This window comes from Haliotis rufescens, unplaced genomic scaffold (genome assembly GCF_023055435.1).
Source record: "Haliotis rufescens isolate VD_foot unplaced genomic scaffold, xgHalRufe1.0.p SCAF_2, whole genome shotgun sequence".
NCBI lineage: Eukaryota > Metazoa > Mollusca > Gastropoda > Lepetellida > Haliotidae > Haliotis > Haliotis rufescens.
Window position 1 is genome coordinate 18,170,617 of NW_025963890.1, and position 19,110 is coordinate 18,189,726.

General features: G+C 39.7%; 2 protein-coding genes across 2 annotated transcripts in view; one reads left to right on the forward strand and one right to left on the reverse strand.

The window, feature by feature from the left end:
• LOC124138789 (nephrocystin-3-like) overlaps positions 1-15,561 on the reverse strand; it is a 43,130-nt gene extending 27,569 nt beyond the window's left edge. Inside the window, exons 1-16 of the mRNA XM_046505657.2 lie at positions 15,500-15,561; positions 13,379-13,519; positions 12,945-13,013; positions 11,614-11,723; positions 10,950-11,083; positions 10,681-10,811; positions 9,688-9,780; positions 8,355-8,510; positions 7,974-8,110; positions 7,493-7,604; positions 6,656-6,766; positions 6,057-6,230; positions 5,235-5,422; positions 4,574-4,743; positions 3,587-3,758; positions 2,400-2,571 (exon numbers count right to left, since the gene is read on the reverse strand). Coding sequence (XP_046361613.1) covers positions 2,400-2,571; positions 3,587-3,758; positions 4,574-4,743; positions 5,235-5,422; positions 6,057-6,230; positions 6,656-6,766; positions 7,493-7,604; positions 7,974-8,110; positions 8,355-8,510; positions 9,688-9,780; positions 10,681-10,811; positions 10,950-11,083; positions 11,614-11,723; positions 12,945-13,013; positions 13,379-13,504 — 2,055 coding nt within the window. The 5' untranslated portion in view covers positions 13,505-13,519; positions 15,500-15,561. The remainder of the gene's footprint in view (positions 1-2,399; positions 2,572-3,586; positions 3,759-4,573; positions 4,744-5,234; positions 5,423-6,056; positions 6,231-6,655; positions 6,767-7,492; positions 7,605-7,973; positions 8,111-8,354; positions 8,511-9,687; positions 9,781-10,680; positions 10,812-10,949; positions 11,084-11,613; positions 11,724-12,944; positions 13,014-13,378; positions 13,520-15,499) is intronic.
• Positions 15,562-17,635: 2,074 nt separating this feature from the next.
• The window catches only part of LOC124138843 (ATP-binding cassette sub-family D member 3-like), a 69,599-nt gene continuing 68,124 nt past the window's right edge, over positions 17,636-19,110 (forward strand). Inside the window, exons 1-2 of the mRNA XM_048399724.1 lie at positions 17,636-17,759; positions 18,921-18,954. Of these exons, the coding sequence (XP_048255681.1) occupies positions 17,653-17,759; positions 18,921-18,954 (141 nt within the window). The 5' untranslated portion in view covers positions 17,636-17,652. The remainder of the gene's footprint in view (positions 17,760-18,920; positions 18,955-19,110) is intronic.

Genomic DNA, 19,110 nt, shown 5'->3' on the forward strand with positions numbered 1-19,110 from the left:
GACTGGCGCCGAAGAAATGGCCTGTGCCGGAAACAAAGGCTGAAGCCCCGGCAACGTACTCCAGGGAAGCATTCAAACCGAGCAAGCAGTTGTAAATGCGCTGGTCTCGGTCCGTAGGAGAACCTTCGACCAGACTGGCCGCTGCAGCCAGGTATGTGTCTCCGTGAGACATTGCCAGCATGGAGTGTCGAGCGAGGATGTCCAGCTGTTGCAAGGTACCTTGTGGACCCCCAAACGCTCCACATGGGCTTCCGCAGAAGGACCAGCCTCGGGAAAGGCAAGGTCATGTACTGGGAAAGACCCTTTTCTCCACGACGGGGGAGGTAACGGGAGACCCCGACCGGAGGCAGCCGTGAAGGCCTTCTCCAAAGAAGGCTTAATCCCGCGCAGCAAGGTTGATGCCGGGAAAGCCTTGTTGGACGTCTCGTCGTAAACCTCGGAGGAACCCACGGAACCGTGGATTCCCCGCGGTATCGGCAGGGGCTTTGGCATGTCCTCAAAGAGGTCATACACCATGGCCACGCGGTCCTTAACCGATAGCGGAAGCAACGATTCGGGGGAAGGACCGTTAACCACAGCAGCCGCCGCCGTACCGGTGGACCCCGCGTCCGAACCCGCGGCCACCGAAGAGGCCGGGGACGGAACAGCCAGCGGCCTATCTTGCGATTAGGCCGCCAGCTTGGAGTCCACAAGTTTCGACAACAATGCGGCCACGGAATCCCCAGACAGCCCGAGGGCCGCAAGGGGATCCTCCGCAGCCGAGGAGGTGGTACCCGCACGGGGACCCCAACCGGACGAACCGGCCACCACAGGGGTGGAGACGGACTGTACGTACAGCCGGTACCGCTCAAACTCCGCAGGCCCCAGACCTTCGCACAGGGTGCACCGGGTGTCCCCGCAAGGAACCCTGCACAGCGGGCAACGATCGTGGGGATCCCGGGACGACAAAAACTTTCTGCACACCCCACAACTCCGAGGAGCAGGGGTAGAGGGGGTGGATACTGGGGACATATCCATGTCAGACATTGATTGTTTGCTATAAACAAAGAACAAAACATGGTTACAACGCACGCACCACAATGATTCACAAACGAGCATTTTCACAAGAAAATAAACGAGCAATGTGAACATATAACATACACATATAACTTTTATTAAAGAAATAAGTTATGTTAACCCCCAAAACATACAAGAACAGGGGAAACGTAAAACACAACGTGCATACGCAAACCCCGCAAGTATATAGAAAAAAGGGCGGGAAAAAGGAACGCTTAAGCAGTCTTGGATACACGTCTTGCTAAGCAGACGAAGGAGACAAGAGTGAAGGGTGTCACATGGCAGCTAAGTGGCTACGCACGTGCTGCATGAGGTAATTGAGATCTCTGTGGTAGATTTCGCTATAGCAGCAGTTGTGGGAGACAACAGCCTCGGTATAACAGTGGTAACGTATTACTTAATGTAATTCATACATTATTTATATTTATCAATTTTTAGTTTACTTTTAACTTATTTTAAACAGTTCACACATTATTACTTTTGTCGTGCACGGTGCAATCTCAATCGGCAATAATCAGTTTAGTAAGTGATGTTTGAAAGTATCATCTGTCATTGTACACACTGAATAGAGTTATCGCCCCTTCTGAAAATTTATTTTGACACACGAATTATTTTCATAATTAACATTGTAATATGTTAAAATGAAAATCTTAGCAGAAAAAGTGTCTTTTGTCAACTGGACTCATGGCAAAACGATAGTGCGTTGTGCAGCAAACACCACTATGAAACGTGAAATAAACATGCATGATCTCAATCTTGATCTAGAGTTCGCCAAGCCACGCATTGACTGAGCAATTTTGCACGGTTTATTTACGATACAAAACTTCTGTCATTGAATGTACTGTCACATTGTACCTATATGCCGACGAGGTTATGATAAAACAATCTAATTCTGAAATACGTATCTCGAAATGCACCTTTCGATTCACTTCCGGGATCCTGACAGCAAAATGCTAATTCCAGTGTATTAGAGGCATATTTTATTTGGACCTCATGATTTAATGTGAATTATCTTCTGTATTAGATACAGAGGATACCATTTTTGTTTTGTTTAAAATGTCCATCAGTGAAATGCACAACATGCTGTCTGTTCCCTATGAGCTGATGCGACTCTCACTGCATGGAGCTATGCTTTCCAAGCCTCGTTTTCGATCCAAGATGGCGAAAGTGTGAAAAAGGTCAATAGCAGCAGTTGTGGGAGACAACAGCCTCGGTATAACAGTGGTAACATATTACTTAATGTCATTTTTTCAAATTTTAGGGCTAACAGCACAAGGTCCCACCCTAGAATTACCCCTCTCAACACCATCAGACACACCAGGTGAAGCAATGTGTTTGCCTACCTCGACCTTCCTGTCTATGTTTGTCACTGTCTCGAAGTAGTCAGCCAGCTTCTTGTGCCACCAGTAGAAGGCGTCAGGCTTCTCCTCCCGCTCCAAGCTGCCCTCATTGTTGTCCTCGTCCTCCTGTACCGGGACGTCTTCCCGCTCCTCCGCCTCCCCCTTGCGGAAGTATCTGCAACAAAGGCCAATACATGCATCACTGCGGCTGTTGAATAAACACGCTGAAGGATGTTCTGACATTTTCATTCAGCTTCTAAGCAACTGCTGCACATTGTGCTCAACACCCTGTGTTATCTTGATATACATTGAAATCTTGTTGTCAAAAATCCTGAACCTATTTGGAACAAATATGTAGAAGACAAGGGACTTTACTTCGTACATATGTTTCGTTAATCTGGATATTTTTTAATCCGGACAATTCACTAGAAATAGTACAGGCCAGATTAACAGTGTTTCAGTCACTGGAGGTGTGAGATCAGTGTAAAGCCACATTAAGACAGTATTCCTCGTATACCACAGCTCGCAAGCAGAGGGTGAAACCCAGTGTGATGCCAATAATAGACCATGTTCACGAGGCAAGGGAGTTAACTGACTATAAAAGTCCAGTTTCCACCCTTGACGAACTAAACTGGAACTTTGAAATCCTTCAGTCTACTAAATATGCATGTTGAAACCCATGTTGGATATGAACCGAGTGTCTAGTTTGTTACATGATTATGATGGGACTATGCATAGACAAAATGTAACTTCGAATTCCAGCCTAGTTCGGCAAGTGTGGAAACATGACTTAAATTGTCAGTGAACGTCCCTGCCTCGGGGAGATCATAAGAGACTTATCAGCAAGGGTATCTACAGTCACACATGGGTGACAAACAAAAGAAATGTCCTTGCATGATCAGTGATCATTACTGTTGTTTCACCTCAGAAATTGACACTGTAGGTTGCATAATTTTCCAAGTATCCATATTGATTACTTAGTTTCTAATGACAGTTTCCATATTGTCCGCAGTGATTTTATCATTTACTTCTGCAAGTACCAAAATATCCTTTTATGGTCGGGTGAAATTATATCCTTTTTTCATTTCTAATGTTTCTCCAGAATATTTACAGTTTTTGTTGTAAAGCAATGCATTAGTGCCTGCAAAATCAGTTTCTTGTTACATACATTAATGTTGATTAGAACTTACTTTTTTCTAACTGCCTTGCTAAGAGCTCTGTGGTAGAAGTCCAGGCGCCCCTCCTTACTGTCACCATAGGGACGTAGGAAGGGACGTAACGTGGAGAAGATCCGCATCCACTTCCTGTCTGACAGTGACCCCCTCTGCTTCACCTTCTCCTTTTCCGAGCACTCCTTCTCCTCTGCAAGACCAAACATTGTGACTGTTACTACACCCAGGACATTTGAGACCTTGCTCCTATGTGTATATCGTCAGTGGGGATTCTGTGTTAGATGGTGCAGTGAAATGGAGTTTAACGTCACATTCAAGATTATTGCACTTATATAGCGACACGTGTGTGTGTGTGTGTGTGTGTGCGTGCGTGCGTGCGTGTGCGCGCGCGCCAACTGAGCCAGATCACTCAGATACCGTGCCGCAGTTTAACATGAATACCCCACTCAGACACAGTATACTGATTCTGAGCCTACCAGTCCTTGTTTTAGCCCCTTAATGCCGAGCACCAGGCAGGGTAACAAGAAGTACCATCTTTTAATGTCTTTTGATATGACGAGGCCTGGGGATCAAAAGCCCTGACCTACTGCTCTCTGGACAGACGCTCTACCACTAAGCATCAGTTATCCCATGGCATGTAAGTTATCTCATGCATATCAGTTATCTCATGGCATATCAGTTATCTCATGTTATGTCAGTTACCTCATGGCATATCAATTATCTCATGGCATTTCAGTTATCTCATGGCATGTCAGTTACCTCATGGCAAGTCAGTTTTTCATGACATGTCAGTTCTAAATGTGACACTAATCATAGATACATTAACCATGTTAACACTTGGTGAAACCAACAAGCACTGCCAAATCATGTTTAATCAGGAAAAACATAGGAATTTAACCGCAGATCATTTGATTCTTGCATAGTGAGGGTATGAAACTAGTAAGGACCTTAGACAACTGGCAACTTGTGTCCCCTTCACAGGTACACTGGTCCAATTGTACCAACCTTTCTCATCATAAGGTGAGGGCGGCATGAGCGAGTCCTCGTCTCCAAGTATATCCCTGAGTTCACACTCCAACAGTCCAGCAGCAGATGCCTCCAGCAGACACAGGGTGGCCACCAGTAGGCTCCCGCCATTTTCATGTTCAAGCCGGGTCAGTAGATGCTCTAACAGGCTGAAGGAGACACATAAACTATATACACAACACTTATACCCATGACATGTAACAATTAACTGAAGCTCATTTGTTAGTACAGTGTAAACAAGATATAACAAGGCTACATTATTCTTATCAATGATTAATGCCAGAACAGGGAAATTTGAATTTTCTTGGAAATTTAAGTATTGAATAACTAGAGAGCACACGAGACTGGAATATGCCATGTGAGTCTTCAGTCCTATTCCAAAAGAATGAGCATTGTTTTTCATTTCAGTCTGCAATATCCCAGCTACCTTTCTAACACAGGTTCCTGTATTAATCTATGCTGGGCCAAAATCTTAACTGAGATATAACAGGAGTCTCTAGTAGCCTCTAACAGCCTCCTCAAACAGAAAACACAAACGAAAGCATTGTTTAGCTGTAGCAAGAACTAAGATTTGAGTTGAATGAGATTGATGTTTTACACATTCTGGGTAAGCCATGCGATAACGACATCCACTACTCACTTGAGGAGGCCATTGGGAAGTGCCACAATTGTTTGTGAGATGAAGTCAGCATCGTCCAGCAGGCTGAGCTCCTCACAGGCCACAGAGAGCCACAAAGGGTTCTCCGAGGACTGCTTGTTCAGCAGCTCCTCCAGCTGACTCCCAGGAAGACGTTTGTCGTAGCGCTTCAACATCTCACACACCATGCTCTGAAATGACGATGCTAGGGTCAATCCAAGACACAAACTCACACAAATGTACTGGAACTGTATTTATATACTACACAAAAAAGGTTAAGGACCACTCGATTCTTTCATATTACCATAGTTAATCTGTCATGGAAATCTGTAATATAAAAGAATCGGATGGTCCTTGACTTTGTTTGAGTAGTATAATTACATAATGAGCATATGTACTTAAATAAATGAGTCTGCGGAGTTTAATGTGAATTTTTTTCTGAAATGATCCATTTTCTTTATTTGGCTATTTTTTACCAGGATATCCATCTAAGTAACAAATTACTAGAACATGTGTTTCCTACAGTTTGATTCATCAAGATTCAGCTATCACCCATATCATGCATTCCACATCGATCCACGCAATTAGGATACGATGACATGCATCAACCAAGTCAGCGAGCAGAGTTGCCTTATACAGCAAGCATGGGTTGCTGAAGACCTATTCTAACATGGATCTTAACGGGTAATTCACTAAATGTAGTGTTATGCATTAGTGATATTAAAACAAAAGTATGAAGTGAACTCTTAATATGGAAGTTATTTGTGAGGAGTACTGTACAGAATACCATGCATACCATGAATACCATTCCAACAAAGTACCCACCTGGCGAGAGGCATGGTCGAGAGGTTTGATGTGGAGCTCAATGGGTTTGGTTTCCCTGCTCATCAAGGCCATGTGATGATCTGTATTGTCTATCATTGAAAATATACATCGCACTTGGGGGGCCAGTTTCCGTGGTAACCAACTCAAAACTCTTGCTGCCTGTTCTTCTGCAAACTGTAATCAACATTTGAACAAAGTGTAAGTTACAAATTGACAATAGGCTACCATAGTCAGGCAAGTACTAGTAAGTTATTATTGCCAGTAAAGAATAACAGGCACCTTTTATGTAAGATCTTGTAGGGGGGCACAGTGGCCCAGTCATCTAAGGCACCACTATATCTGTACAGAGTTGAGTCATTGGGCATGACAGAAACCTGGGATTGTGGGTTGGAATCCTGATTCGCCCTGATCATGTTTCTGGGAGTGTCAGCAGCATACTCGTGCTTGTGGGTTTCACCAAAGTGGTAAACATCTGAGAACGGCATCACTTCCGGCTTAACTCCTATATCAACTGACACGCCATGATATAACTGGAATCCTGTTAAAGGAAGCATTAAACCTAACACACTCAGGTCCTGTAAATGTTCACTTTCACCCACCTGGTTGACTGCATCAATGAATATGATGAGAGGCCGTGTGTTGGGATTAGACAACACACTACAACACATCTGGGCTGTGGCATCCAAGTCCTTCGGCATGTTACTGGAGTCCTGAAACAAGCACCTGACACTGACACTGTCTCCATTACACACAATACTTGAAACCTCATTGGTATGTACTCTGTCAATCCGGAAAACCCTTCTTCCAGACAATAACTGGTGGAAACGTCATTATATAGTTAAAGAACATTACAACTAACCAACTAATGATTTGCAAATTTCCAAACGATTTCACAGGAACTGCACCATTCAGACTAATGGAGTACTGCCAAGTTTGTTTCACCCATCCACAATTATGCCAGGTTTCAGTTTATTATTACAGCGATACAACATTCTTTTTATAAACTGATCCTGTAAAGATTTGGGTTAAAATAGGTCTTCAGCAACCCATGCTTGTCATAAGAGGCGACTCTGCTTGTCCTAAGAGGCGACTAACGGGATCGGGTGGTCAGGCTTGCTGACTTGGTTGATGCATGTCATCGATCCAAATTGCGTGGATCGATGCTCATGATATTAATCACTGGATTGTCTAATCCAGACTCGATTATTTACTGACCACCATCATATAGCTGGAATATTGCTGAGTGCGGCGTTAAACAACCAACCAACCAACCAATAATGACTCTCAGAAAAGCAACTTTATCACATTAACCCAATTTTAAAGTTCTAATAACAGAAAAAAACACTGGAATGCTGCCAAGTTACCAGTCTGAGACAAGAAGATACGCCTGATGTAGTATTGATAATAACAAAGGACATATTCATCAATGAACAAACCTTGGCAGCCTCCACTTCTCTCAGCAGTCTCTTCAACATGGGTTCCAGTGAGGTAGAGCCTGGCACCGCACCCACAAAGTGATAAAACACATGCCACGCCTTGCCACCCTCCCTGTAACAGAGGCACCCTGCATGTTAGGGGCTAACTAACTATGCCATACATGCTGAAGTTTCATCACTTTAAAACCTTGGCTTGCAAAATTAAAGTAATACTACAAGAAACTGAATTTACCTGTACAATTCTTTACATGTACTCTGGTCAACATTTCATACCCATCACATACTACATTTCACAAAACATTAATGTCAATGAGAAAATCTGAAAAGTCGAAGAATCACCTCTTTTCGTTATAAGTCATATATATAAGCCATCAACACTTAGGAATCAACATCATATTCATGTGAACACAACATTTTGCTGTCTGTAACACGACCATGTATATAATGTGAACACAAGAAAGACTGGAGATCTCTTGCCTACCCTTGAATCTCTCCTTTCTCAACCTTGGTGAGAATGACATCGGCCGCCTTACACAAAATGGACGACTTGCCACATCCTGGGCTCCCCAGTAATAACAAAGGCACATCTTTGTCTTCATGTAAAATATAATCTTCAATCTGAAACAGTCAAATGAATAAATAGGTGGAATCAATTAAGAATCTTGGAAATACGTGTTCAAAATAGAGTGTACAAGAGTTCTTAAATGATGATACATTAATGGAAAGGACAAAGGTAACAGTCATAGGAGTTTGGATGATGCCATTTTAATCATTATTATTTTTCCATCAGTTGAATAATGTGGGGATCAAAATAGAATTGTTAAAAACATCAGCGATGATGATTATCATGATCAAGTGTTACCTTCACAACAACCTCATTTCTCCCAAGCACCATCTGGCTCTTCTGGTGGAGGAAGTCCCGATGTGCAGCGTGCACGAAGCTGTCAGGGTGGTTGGAAACCATGGGCTCCTCCCCGCAGTAGTCGTACGCCACACGCTGCTTCAGGAAGTCGATAATCTGACAACAAGACAGTACCAGTCATACACGCAGCTTCAGGAAGTCGATAATCTGACAACAAGACATTACCAGTCGTACACGCTGCTTCAGGAAGTCGATAATCTGACAACAAGACAGTACCAGTCATTCACGCAGCTTCAGGAAGTCGATAATCTGACAACAAGACACTACCAGTCGTACACACTGCTTCAGGAAGTCGATAATCTGACAACAAGACACTACCAGTCGTACACGCTGCTTCAGGAAGTCAATAATCTGACAACAAGACAGTACCAGTCATACACCCTGCTTCAGGAAGTCGATAATCTGACACCAAGATGTGAAGTGGATAACAACATATTCGAGCAGTGAACATACTCGGGAACTGACTTGAATGTTTTTTTACTCCATCAGCAATATTACAGCCATTATACAACCATAATACAGCAGAAAGTAAACAACAGTGGTTGAATGCAAGAGTACTGGCAGGGTACAATGACAGCCAATCAGTATATTAATTTGTTGTTTATGTGCATATAATCAAATCTGGGCCAGACAAACCAATAATTGACATAATGAGCAACATCCTACACAGTCAGGGTTCATACACAGAACACCATGTGAATGAGTCTGACCACCTGTTCCATTTAGTATCCTCTTATGACTTTGTTTGTTTGTTTGTTGTTTAACGACGCACTCAGCAATATTTCAGCTATATGCCGGTGGTCTGTAAATAATCAACCAAGCATAGTGGCCTTTTACGGCAAGCATGGGTTGCTGAAGACCTATTCTACCCCGGATCTTCACAGGTCTCTCCTCTTATAACAAACAGCAGAGTGATGTGGGCCTGTTCTAACCCAGGTCCTTCTTGATCCACACCACCAGTGAGTGAGTTTGGTTTAACACATCTTTTAACAGTATTCCAGTTAGGTCCCCTTAATGTGGGAGGAAAGCTCAAAATGTTACACGTCTCAGATATTCTCCACTGAGCATGAGTATGGTGCTGACGAAATTAGAAACAGAATTTGGGGCGAACCAGGATTCAAACCCACAATCATAGCACACCATCAGTCAGGTCACACATTATTAGCAGAAGTGATTACCACCTGATCCTAATTAGTTGGTTGTTGTGACAAGCATGGGTACTTGAACTTAAAGGTTAACATATGGATAACAATGACAGATCTCCATTCCTTACCTCTTGTTTAAGTTCATCAGCTAGTTTGATCTGGGGTCTCTTCTTGTGATCAATCCCTTTGTACTCACACTTATAGTGCTTTATTCGATGACTCTGAATTATAACACAATCAAACATTAGAATCAAAATATGTACCTGAGGGTTAATAAAACTCTTGGACTCATGACAATCTCATTAAAATCAGATCTTAGTTCTCGCTATCACTAAACAAAGATCTGAGGACATCCCATTACAGGTCATGTCAGAACAACCTTTCATTCGACCAATCAAAGCGTCATGCAACCTCGAAAACGTTAACATGGTGTATTCTGATTCCGTCACATCTATCTCTCGGCTCCCCAGGATAAACATTTGAATGGAGGAGGCATTGGTGGGAAGTACTGCCATACAATCTCAACCATATATTAGACATTCCGGAATGTTAGTTTGTTCAGTTTTCAAAATTTTAATCGAGAACTGTGTCAACATATTTTTCAAGCATAGTCTGAAATGGAAGTCGCCAGGTTGAAACGAGTGCCTTAAAGCTCGAGAAAGCTGCTTTCTATTTGGCTGATGTTGACTTATTAGTTATTTCAGTGGTCGGTCAAAGTTCGCAAAAGTTCATTCTGATGTGACCTGTAATGGGATGTCCTCAGATCTTTGTTTAGCGGCAGCGAGAACTGATTTTAATGAGATTGGGACTCATGACTTTAAGAGAAGCTAGCTGATGAGTCACAGTGAGTGAGTGACTACATGTTTAATGCTGTAGTCAGCAATATTACAGCCAGATCATGTCAGCCTATTAACAACCAAGTCTGGGACAGGTAAACCATGGTTGACAGCATGACCAACAATTAACACCAGTGAGATATATGATGACACACTATCATCAAAGTCACACATTGTTGCCACTTAATCCTCATTTTAGTCAGATTTTAAACAAGCAATGGGGAACTTGGGGCTGTTTCTGACCCAATTCCAACTAATGTCTCATAATGAAAAGAGGCAGCTTACCGGAAACTTCTGTGATATTTTGTCATGTGGTCCACAGATTTTCTCTGATGCTGAGGTCCTCTGTACAAAATTCTTCTTTCCTTCCTCACATACAGATTCAAGAAAAGAATCATTTCTGATGAGAAAGATAGCTGAAAAATATAATTAATGATAAAATCTGTTTATATACTTGCATAAGATATTGATAAATAGATGCCCAAATTAGTTGAAAATGTTTTAACATAAAAAACAGCAATGAATGGCATACATTGTAAGGGGAGATAACTCACAGTTGAGATTGTCCTCCCTGTACGCTCCATACAGGACTTGCAGGTCCTCCACAAGAAGGCCATAGGCTTCAATATAGTCCTCTATCACCTCATCAGCATACTCCCCCCACATAGGCACCCAACCAATAGACTCACTACAAATCAAAATATTTTTATTTGTAAGGATAATCACTTGCTTTGACTACGTGAAAAACATACCATTATACTTGTCATCATGTTTTAGGTTTAGGGATCATAATACTAAATGTTCACACTCGTCAAACTGAGAAAACAAATCCATTGGTGAGCACTACACATGCTACAGTTCAAGGGCTGATACAGCTTTTTAGACAAGGAGGGGTACATTTTGTTATTTGGCAATTTTCATTCATTAACCAATAAATCATGTAAATTTATGGAAAATATATCAGCAAATGTTTTATAACCAAGCATCAATGAACCTTCCAAATGTAATAATGTTCAGTTTGTTTGAAAAAGGAAGGTGCATACCCATGTACACCCTCTTCGATCAGCGTATGCAGTTTTGCTCCCTTAATCAATTCTTTGTGATGTTAGATATAAAGAGTGACAAGATTCTCTATACATTCTTTGAAATGATGATAGTACATCTTTACTTTTCACACAATTATCAACATGTTTCCACCATATTTCAAGAAAGGATTACCTGGTAATATTGATGAAGAGAGGCATGATATTGTTGTAGTAACAGTTCTCAATGCTGGTCTGAGCTCTCTCCAGCTCCGACACTTCCCGGCGGTCGGGATGCCGACCCCCCTGAAATGGGATTAATATTAACACATCATATGTGTGATACAATTGGGGTTTGTCATGAACAGGATGAAAGCACAAGAAGTAAACATTAAACACAAATTCTTATTGAATTTTAAAAAAACAATTCAGAACTGCAACTCCTAGGACATAGACATTTAAATTTTGTGCCTTGATTTAATATGCTTAATGTAAGGACAGTTTGGAAGAGTTGATGCCGTAACCAGCAAGAACAATGAAAAACAAAGTGTGGTTAATTTCACAGTAAAACATTGTTCTATCATGACATCAGTCTGGAGATTTGACCATGCGCTCACAACTTGATGATGCCATAAATTGCACTTTATTTTTGAGAGGTCGGATTGTATTCAGGGAGTCATCAATTATGAAATACAAGTAAATATTTTGCAAAAGTTTGTACATTTTATTGACATCCTTAACATGCTTAAAGAGGCTGTACAAAATGTTGATATCTCATATAAGAAATAAACGACTAGCAGTTGTTTTTCGTATATAATAAACCTCCAGTGACGTCATCCTATTGTTCTCCAGTCGGAATAAATCTCATAAACAGGGATGATATAATATCCCCAGGATTTTGTATAATATCCCGGTGATATTTGCAATATAATATGTTATAATATCCCTGGGACTTTATTAATACAATGTCCATTTATATTGTAACATATGAATGTATCTCACTAGAAATGTATTTTGCATTTGAACACAATGTAATGAAATGTAAAATCAAATGACAAATGTTTTCTTTATCATGTTTATATTCCTGCAGATCGAACATGCAACCTTTGCATCTGTAGCCCAGTGAGTGTACCACAAGGCTTCAGATACGCTAATAAATCACAATGCTTTTAAGAATGTCTTTTTCAAGTACCCGTACGCCAGCAACAGATATTTTAGGTCCATTAACTGAGGTTCATGGAAAGTATGTTTGAAACATAAAAATGTTGATAAATGCTGTGTTAATTTTCTTTCTTCGGTTCATAAGTTAGATAAAACACTTACCCTCAGGTTTTCATGAGATTAAAACCTTCATCCTCGGAATAAAACCGAGGGGTGTCAGTCTCTCGGTTTTATCCCAAGGTTAAAGGTTTTAAATATCATAAAAACCTGAGGGTAAGTGTTTTATCCTATACATAAATTAATGATGGGAAAATAAACCATGTGGGGTGCATTATATAAGAAACAAGAAACATCATGTGTACTTACCCATTTGATTGCATGCTCAATTAGGTTCAGTTTCTTTTGCTCACACCATGCTCGAACCTCAGGTAGTATCTGCAAATTTATGGTGATTTAGATAACAAAAAATAGTTTAGGTTTTGGAAAACAAGATGGCCCCTTGAAACAACACTGATTTTGTTTTCCATCAGGAATCCTTATTCAAATTTCACTTTCATTGAAATAAAGTATACATATTTGTAGGTAAGTCATTAAGGAAGCAATTGGTATATAGATTTAAAATATATTTTATGATTTGTAGACAACTGAAGATTCAAAAATGCAATGTAAATCCTACAGCACCCATTGGCAGACTTTTCTTACTGCACTGGATGGTCAAGACTTGATTATTTAGACTGCTGTCATATAGATGGAATATTGCCGAGTGCAGCGTCAAACAACAAGCAAGCTCAAATACATACCTCTTTCCTGATTATCTCCCTTTCAGTAAAGAACTCATCAGTGTAGGAGGTAATAAAGAGTTTCACATTGATTACCTCACTGATGGATGGTTTGGAAGGTGAGACAATAGGGGCAGCACATGCCATAGCGTCAAAGCATTCCTGTAACAAAATCACAGTAGAAGTCAGCATGTACTGCTTCACAATCTCATGGATGCATTTGCTGCAGAATGGCAGTTTCATATACATGATATAGAGGAATGAAGTTTTGAACAGATTTCTGTCGGAAACATTTTAAAATAAATTACATTTGTTACTAATTTATCAGTGGGCTCATTGACAACATTTTAACAACTTGGTACATACCAATTATCATGAACAAGTGCAGGCCTTGAAGCCTTGAAGGATATCATATCACCATTCTATTAGGAGCAGTGGGTGTTGACTAGTGGTTTAAGTGTTCGCTCATCATGCAAACGGCTCGGGTTAGATTCCCCATATGGGTACAATGTGTGAAGCCAATTTCTGGTGTATCCTGCCATGATATTTCTGCAATCTTGCATAAAGCAGTGTAAAACCATACTCACTCCATTCTATTATGATAAACAGCCATTTACCACAGATCCATTTTGAACCCTATTTGAGATAGATGCCACTACAAATAGCCATCCAACGCAATTACACTCACATGTTCAAAGCGAGGAAATGGTGATGTCACTTTCAAAACAAATAGGTCCAGGTTATTTTTCATAACAGAAAAGAGACACCACTCCCTGGATAATCAAGTCTGTGAATGCACTTGAATGTTGCTAATTTCCTCATGCTGTGATCATGGTGATATGTCGTTCATTCTTGATGCTCTGAACTCTCTTACAATTGTACATTAAATTGATAGTTTGTATTATTTCAATATTGGATTGATATCTAAACATCTAAAAGCATTAAGAATTTTAGTATACCACAAAATAAACTCATCAACACTGATAGATTTCCATTTAAGGCAAGCTTATTGTTTCAAGGCACAATTTCTACTTCATGCAATTTAGACAGGAATATATTGATAATGTGTCTGGGAGTTATCAAGGTTACTGACATTGCTGGCAACCAGTGTCAAATTCCTTTTCTCATACTTACACCAAATACACCTTTAGCAAACACAAAAGCTTCAGCTACATCCACTCAGCTTGGGATAAAACAAAATCTGTGTGATCCCTCAAAATCACCTCATAATGTATCCAATATATATTATTCACACGAGAAACATTTATTACCAATCCTTGTTGATTAGATTTGGTTTATTTTTAGCCAACTCATAGTGACAGATAGTTCTCTTCAATTACAAATCTTGTGTTGCTGTGTAAATAAGTACAACACATTTCTGTTTATAATCATTAGGCCTAGGTCAAGTATTCAGTTGAAAATGTATTTGCCTACATTGATCATGTGGATTGTGTGTTTGACTCCTAACCATTTAAAAAAAATCAACATTATCTCCCAGTAAGCATTACATAAAATAACCCAAAACAATCCTCATTAGCTTTGTCAGTCATTTTTTATCTCCTTTCGGGTACAATCGTTCAAGTTAAATACATATAAAAAATTTCAGAATTCACTAACTATAACAACAACAAAATTGTTTATATCTTAACAAAAATTCTCAATATCTTTACACACTTACAAGACTAAAATGAATAATGACATATCAATGTACAAAAGCCAATCACAGAAACACGCATGACAATTCCATTCTGTCAATGAGAGACCTAATCAGTTATTTTAATTCAGATTGACAATCATAATCAGCTTATCCTATTTCTTTGTTCTGGATAGGTCACAAAGGTTGTTTTTTTACAAATTTATGTTTTCCTCTAACTTTGAATTTTCAGAAAATGAAAGATGACAAGAAATAAACATTACTCAAGGGACTTTGGTTGCCGCTGTGGACCTTCGCTCGACCGAAATGGATAGGCCTAATATTCGTGGTCATGTCAACAACCGAACATTTCCTTTGCACGAAAGGTTCAAGGATAAACACGCAAATTCACGCATCACAATTTAGTCATATGAGAGCATATGCTGGTTTCATATATCAAATACTTTTAAGATACTGTATTTAAAAAGCGTTTGGTAAGTATTTGTTACCTTGTTAGCATGAATGTTACACCATTTTGGGATAGTCTGCTTGCGTTTCTCAACACTGAAGAACTCCTTGGTCAAACAGAGTTATCGTTCTTGGAGCAGGTGCCCCTTCATGTTAATGTTGACCTAAGCACACTATTATCGAGGAGAAAACACGCGCCTTTCATATTTTCAGTGTATAAGCTGATCTTTACCCTAAATTACATTTAAAAATAGAGTCATGATTCCAAGTACACAATGCACAATGTGCACAATCATAAAATACAAAGTAAAAGCGATACTAGACTTTACAGAATACTTGAATCCATACAAATTATCTCATTGTGAAATAATATCAGTGATGAGTACGTATCTTATATCTTATATATGGGTTATATAGGTCCATGGTATGATATGGTAGCAAACGCTTTCCCATTTTGACTTCAGTTAAAATTGCGACATTTAGGCTAAAAGAAATAATAGTCTCAGTTCTCAGGCACTGCCCACATCATCATAAAGTTCATTGCAGGTTTCGTTTTTGTTTCCATTTTCATTTTTTTGTGCATTGTGTGTAAGTATTAGGATTTATATTATATTTCTATTTTTAAATTGAAATAAAAACAAAACGTGCGGCGGACTAATGGTAAATGCGGGTGGTGCCTGAGAACCAAGACTATTATGTTTGTAGCCTTAAGCATGTGGGATTGCAGCAGTGGTTGGCCACAACAGACTGATTACTAGACATTCATATTGGGGACCTGCCTTTCTGTGCACCGGATAGTTATCACAATTCCTACAAATATTTTCTATTAAAACAGACTTGGTGTCTATAATACACGCACACATAAACTTTCATTTTATGTTGATATTGTTACAATTTATATATATTTGCCTGGATCGTATGGCCAAAATACGTTGGAAGCCCATTTATGGTGTCCCCCGCCGTGATATTGCTGGAAAATTGCTAAAAGTGGCGTAAAACCATAGTCTCTCACTCACTATGGCCAAAATACACTGCAATACACAAATATACATTGAAATATTTAAAATGACATATGGAATTTATTTTAGAAACCTACATCTCTTCTTTTACATGTTATATAAGATTTCACTCAAACACTTTTTAAGACATAAACACAATCTCTGTCCTCCCCAAGAGCTGCGTGGTAGCCAGGTAGATCAAGCATTCGCTCGTACGCCGAAATTCGGGGTTCGATTACCCACATGAATTAATTGTGTGAAGCTTATTTCTGGTGTCCCAGTCATCATATTGCTAGAATATTGCTACAGCCATACTCACTCACTCAGTCTACCCTCCCAAAGGATGCAAAATCATGAAAATGGTTACCAGTGAAACGGAGCCGAATATATGGACACAAGGGCTGGTTCTTTTTGACCGGCATGAAAACCACATATTTGTAATATTTACAACATTTTAAAGACAGAAATTGTCAAATTTATGACCCTGATACTCTGATACAGATTCTCCACTGACCACACCCCGACCTTGAAATAAACTGCACTCTGTTTTATTTCACACAACGGAAGAATCTGTTGAAATAGTTGTGTGTTTTATTTTGTCCTCTTTTTGGCATGTTTTTGTAACTTCGGAATTTATGTTGCTCCTTGTGTTAATTGTATTGCTTGTTGTGTCAAACGTATTGCTTATTGTGTTAATTGTATTGCTTCTTGTGTTAATTGTATTGCTTATTGTGTTAATTGTATTGCTTCGAGTGTTAATTGTATTGCTTACTGTGTCACTTGTATTGCTTCTTGTGTCAATTATATTGCTTCTTGTCTTAATTGTATTGCTTCTTGGGCGGGTATGTTTACTTGTTTGTTTCAAAACGTCACACTCAGCATTATTCCAGCATTTATATCCCCCCCCCCCCCCCCCCCCCCCACACACACACACACACACCTCTCCCCACCCACCCTCCATCCTCTACAACAAATGACCAGTCCCTAATCTATGAAATACTGAAAAAGACGTAATTTATACATGTAAAAAAGAACACTTTTTCCTGAAAAAGAATAACGGGTTACATTGTTTAATCAAATCCGTACTGCAGGATTGAACGTGTTTCGAAATGACACTTGTCACGGATCGAACTACCAGAGAAGTGAGGGTTGCACTTTACACCGGAAGTGACCTCTGACCTTCACCTGGGGAAAACATGGCTGTGCATAGCAAACTCACGCCAAGGAATTCAGCAATTGTCACGGCCATAGGTGTGGGTATATACCTTGTCTACAAAAATGTCAACTTCAAGAAGACGAGAAGGTAAGAGTAAATTAGAATTTGAGTTTATCATTACTTTTAGTCATGGCATTATTTTGACACTGACTGCATGGATGACCAACCACTCGTTCGAGGAGAAGCAAAAGCTTGTCGTCTTGACAGTAACGGTCGCCTCGGCGAGTTTCTGAGTCAATGCATGGCTGGTGGCGATGCTTAAGCGTTCAGTATTGTATTATTGCTTCAAAGACTGATCTTATAGGTGGTTATGATTGATTTGTTCCGAAGTGACGTCAATTTTGATCACGCAAGACTGAAGTGATCTACCTATTAACCGGCTTGTTGGCCCAGCCTGTGGTAGCCTAACTTACTTTTACATCAGGAAGCATGTCATGTCTCGCTTTCAATATTGAAGTTTAGCTAAAGTGATAAGATATAGCAAAGTTACATTTCTCCATTCTTGTTGCAATAGAAACAAGTATGGTTATATAAGGAAATGGTAACCTAGCTATACCTTTGTAACAAGCATGACAAGGGCATGCCCTACCAGACCCTTGATAACTTAGATAGGATAAGTAGGATAATGTGTGATAACTGGACATAATAGCTGTGCCAGCTGATGAACCAGAGTCACGTTACATCATTCATGATCCTTTTAAGAGTATCAATAAACTTGCTGTGTGGCAATAAACTACCCTTTGTGGAAGACATTTAGCTTATTCACTGGACACAATATATCCATAGATCATTGCAAATATGGACTTTGACTTTTATCTACTTTTACTGCATTTCTGACACCTGTGGAGTTTTGCAGCCAAGATTTGTATATGATTCCAGCAATGGTGTATTTAATCATGATAATAATTGCCAACATAATTCTAATCCAAATCTAAACATGGCAGTCATGGTAACCATGGCTGATTGGCCAATAGCTTGAATAAACAAACGGTCACAATGTCTTTATTTGACAAGGACAGCTATAATTTATTTGTGCCCCACCCCCTCCCTATTCATATTTTATGAGCATGGCGTATCATCCTTTCTGTTCATTTACTGTTAACATTTACAGCTTTAGCTCACGTGACTGTTGCATGATGATATGACTGTATCTGAAATAAAGTTTTTGATTTTTCCTTATGATTGAAGTGTTTCAAACATGTCAAATAGACATAATCATTAATCATTATTTCTACTTCTCTTTTCCAGAAATCAGCCAGATATCAAAGTTGTCATCTCCCAGGTAAGATAACATTAAAACTTCTGGAGACATCATTTTTCATCAAAGCCAATTGATAGTGGAATGTGAACAAGTAAAATGAACACAATAAATAAGAATAAAAAGGTAATATGGTATAAACATACAAAAAGTCCAGGTGCAAACTATGTCAACAATAAT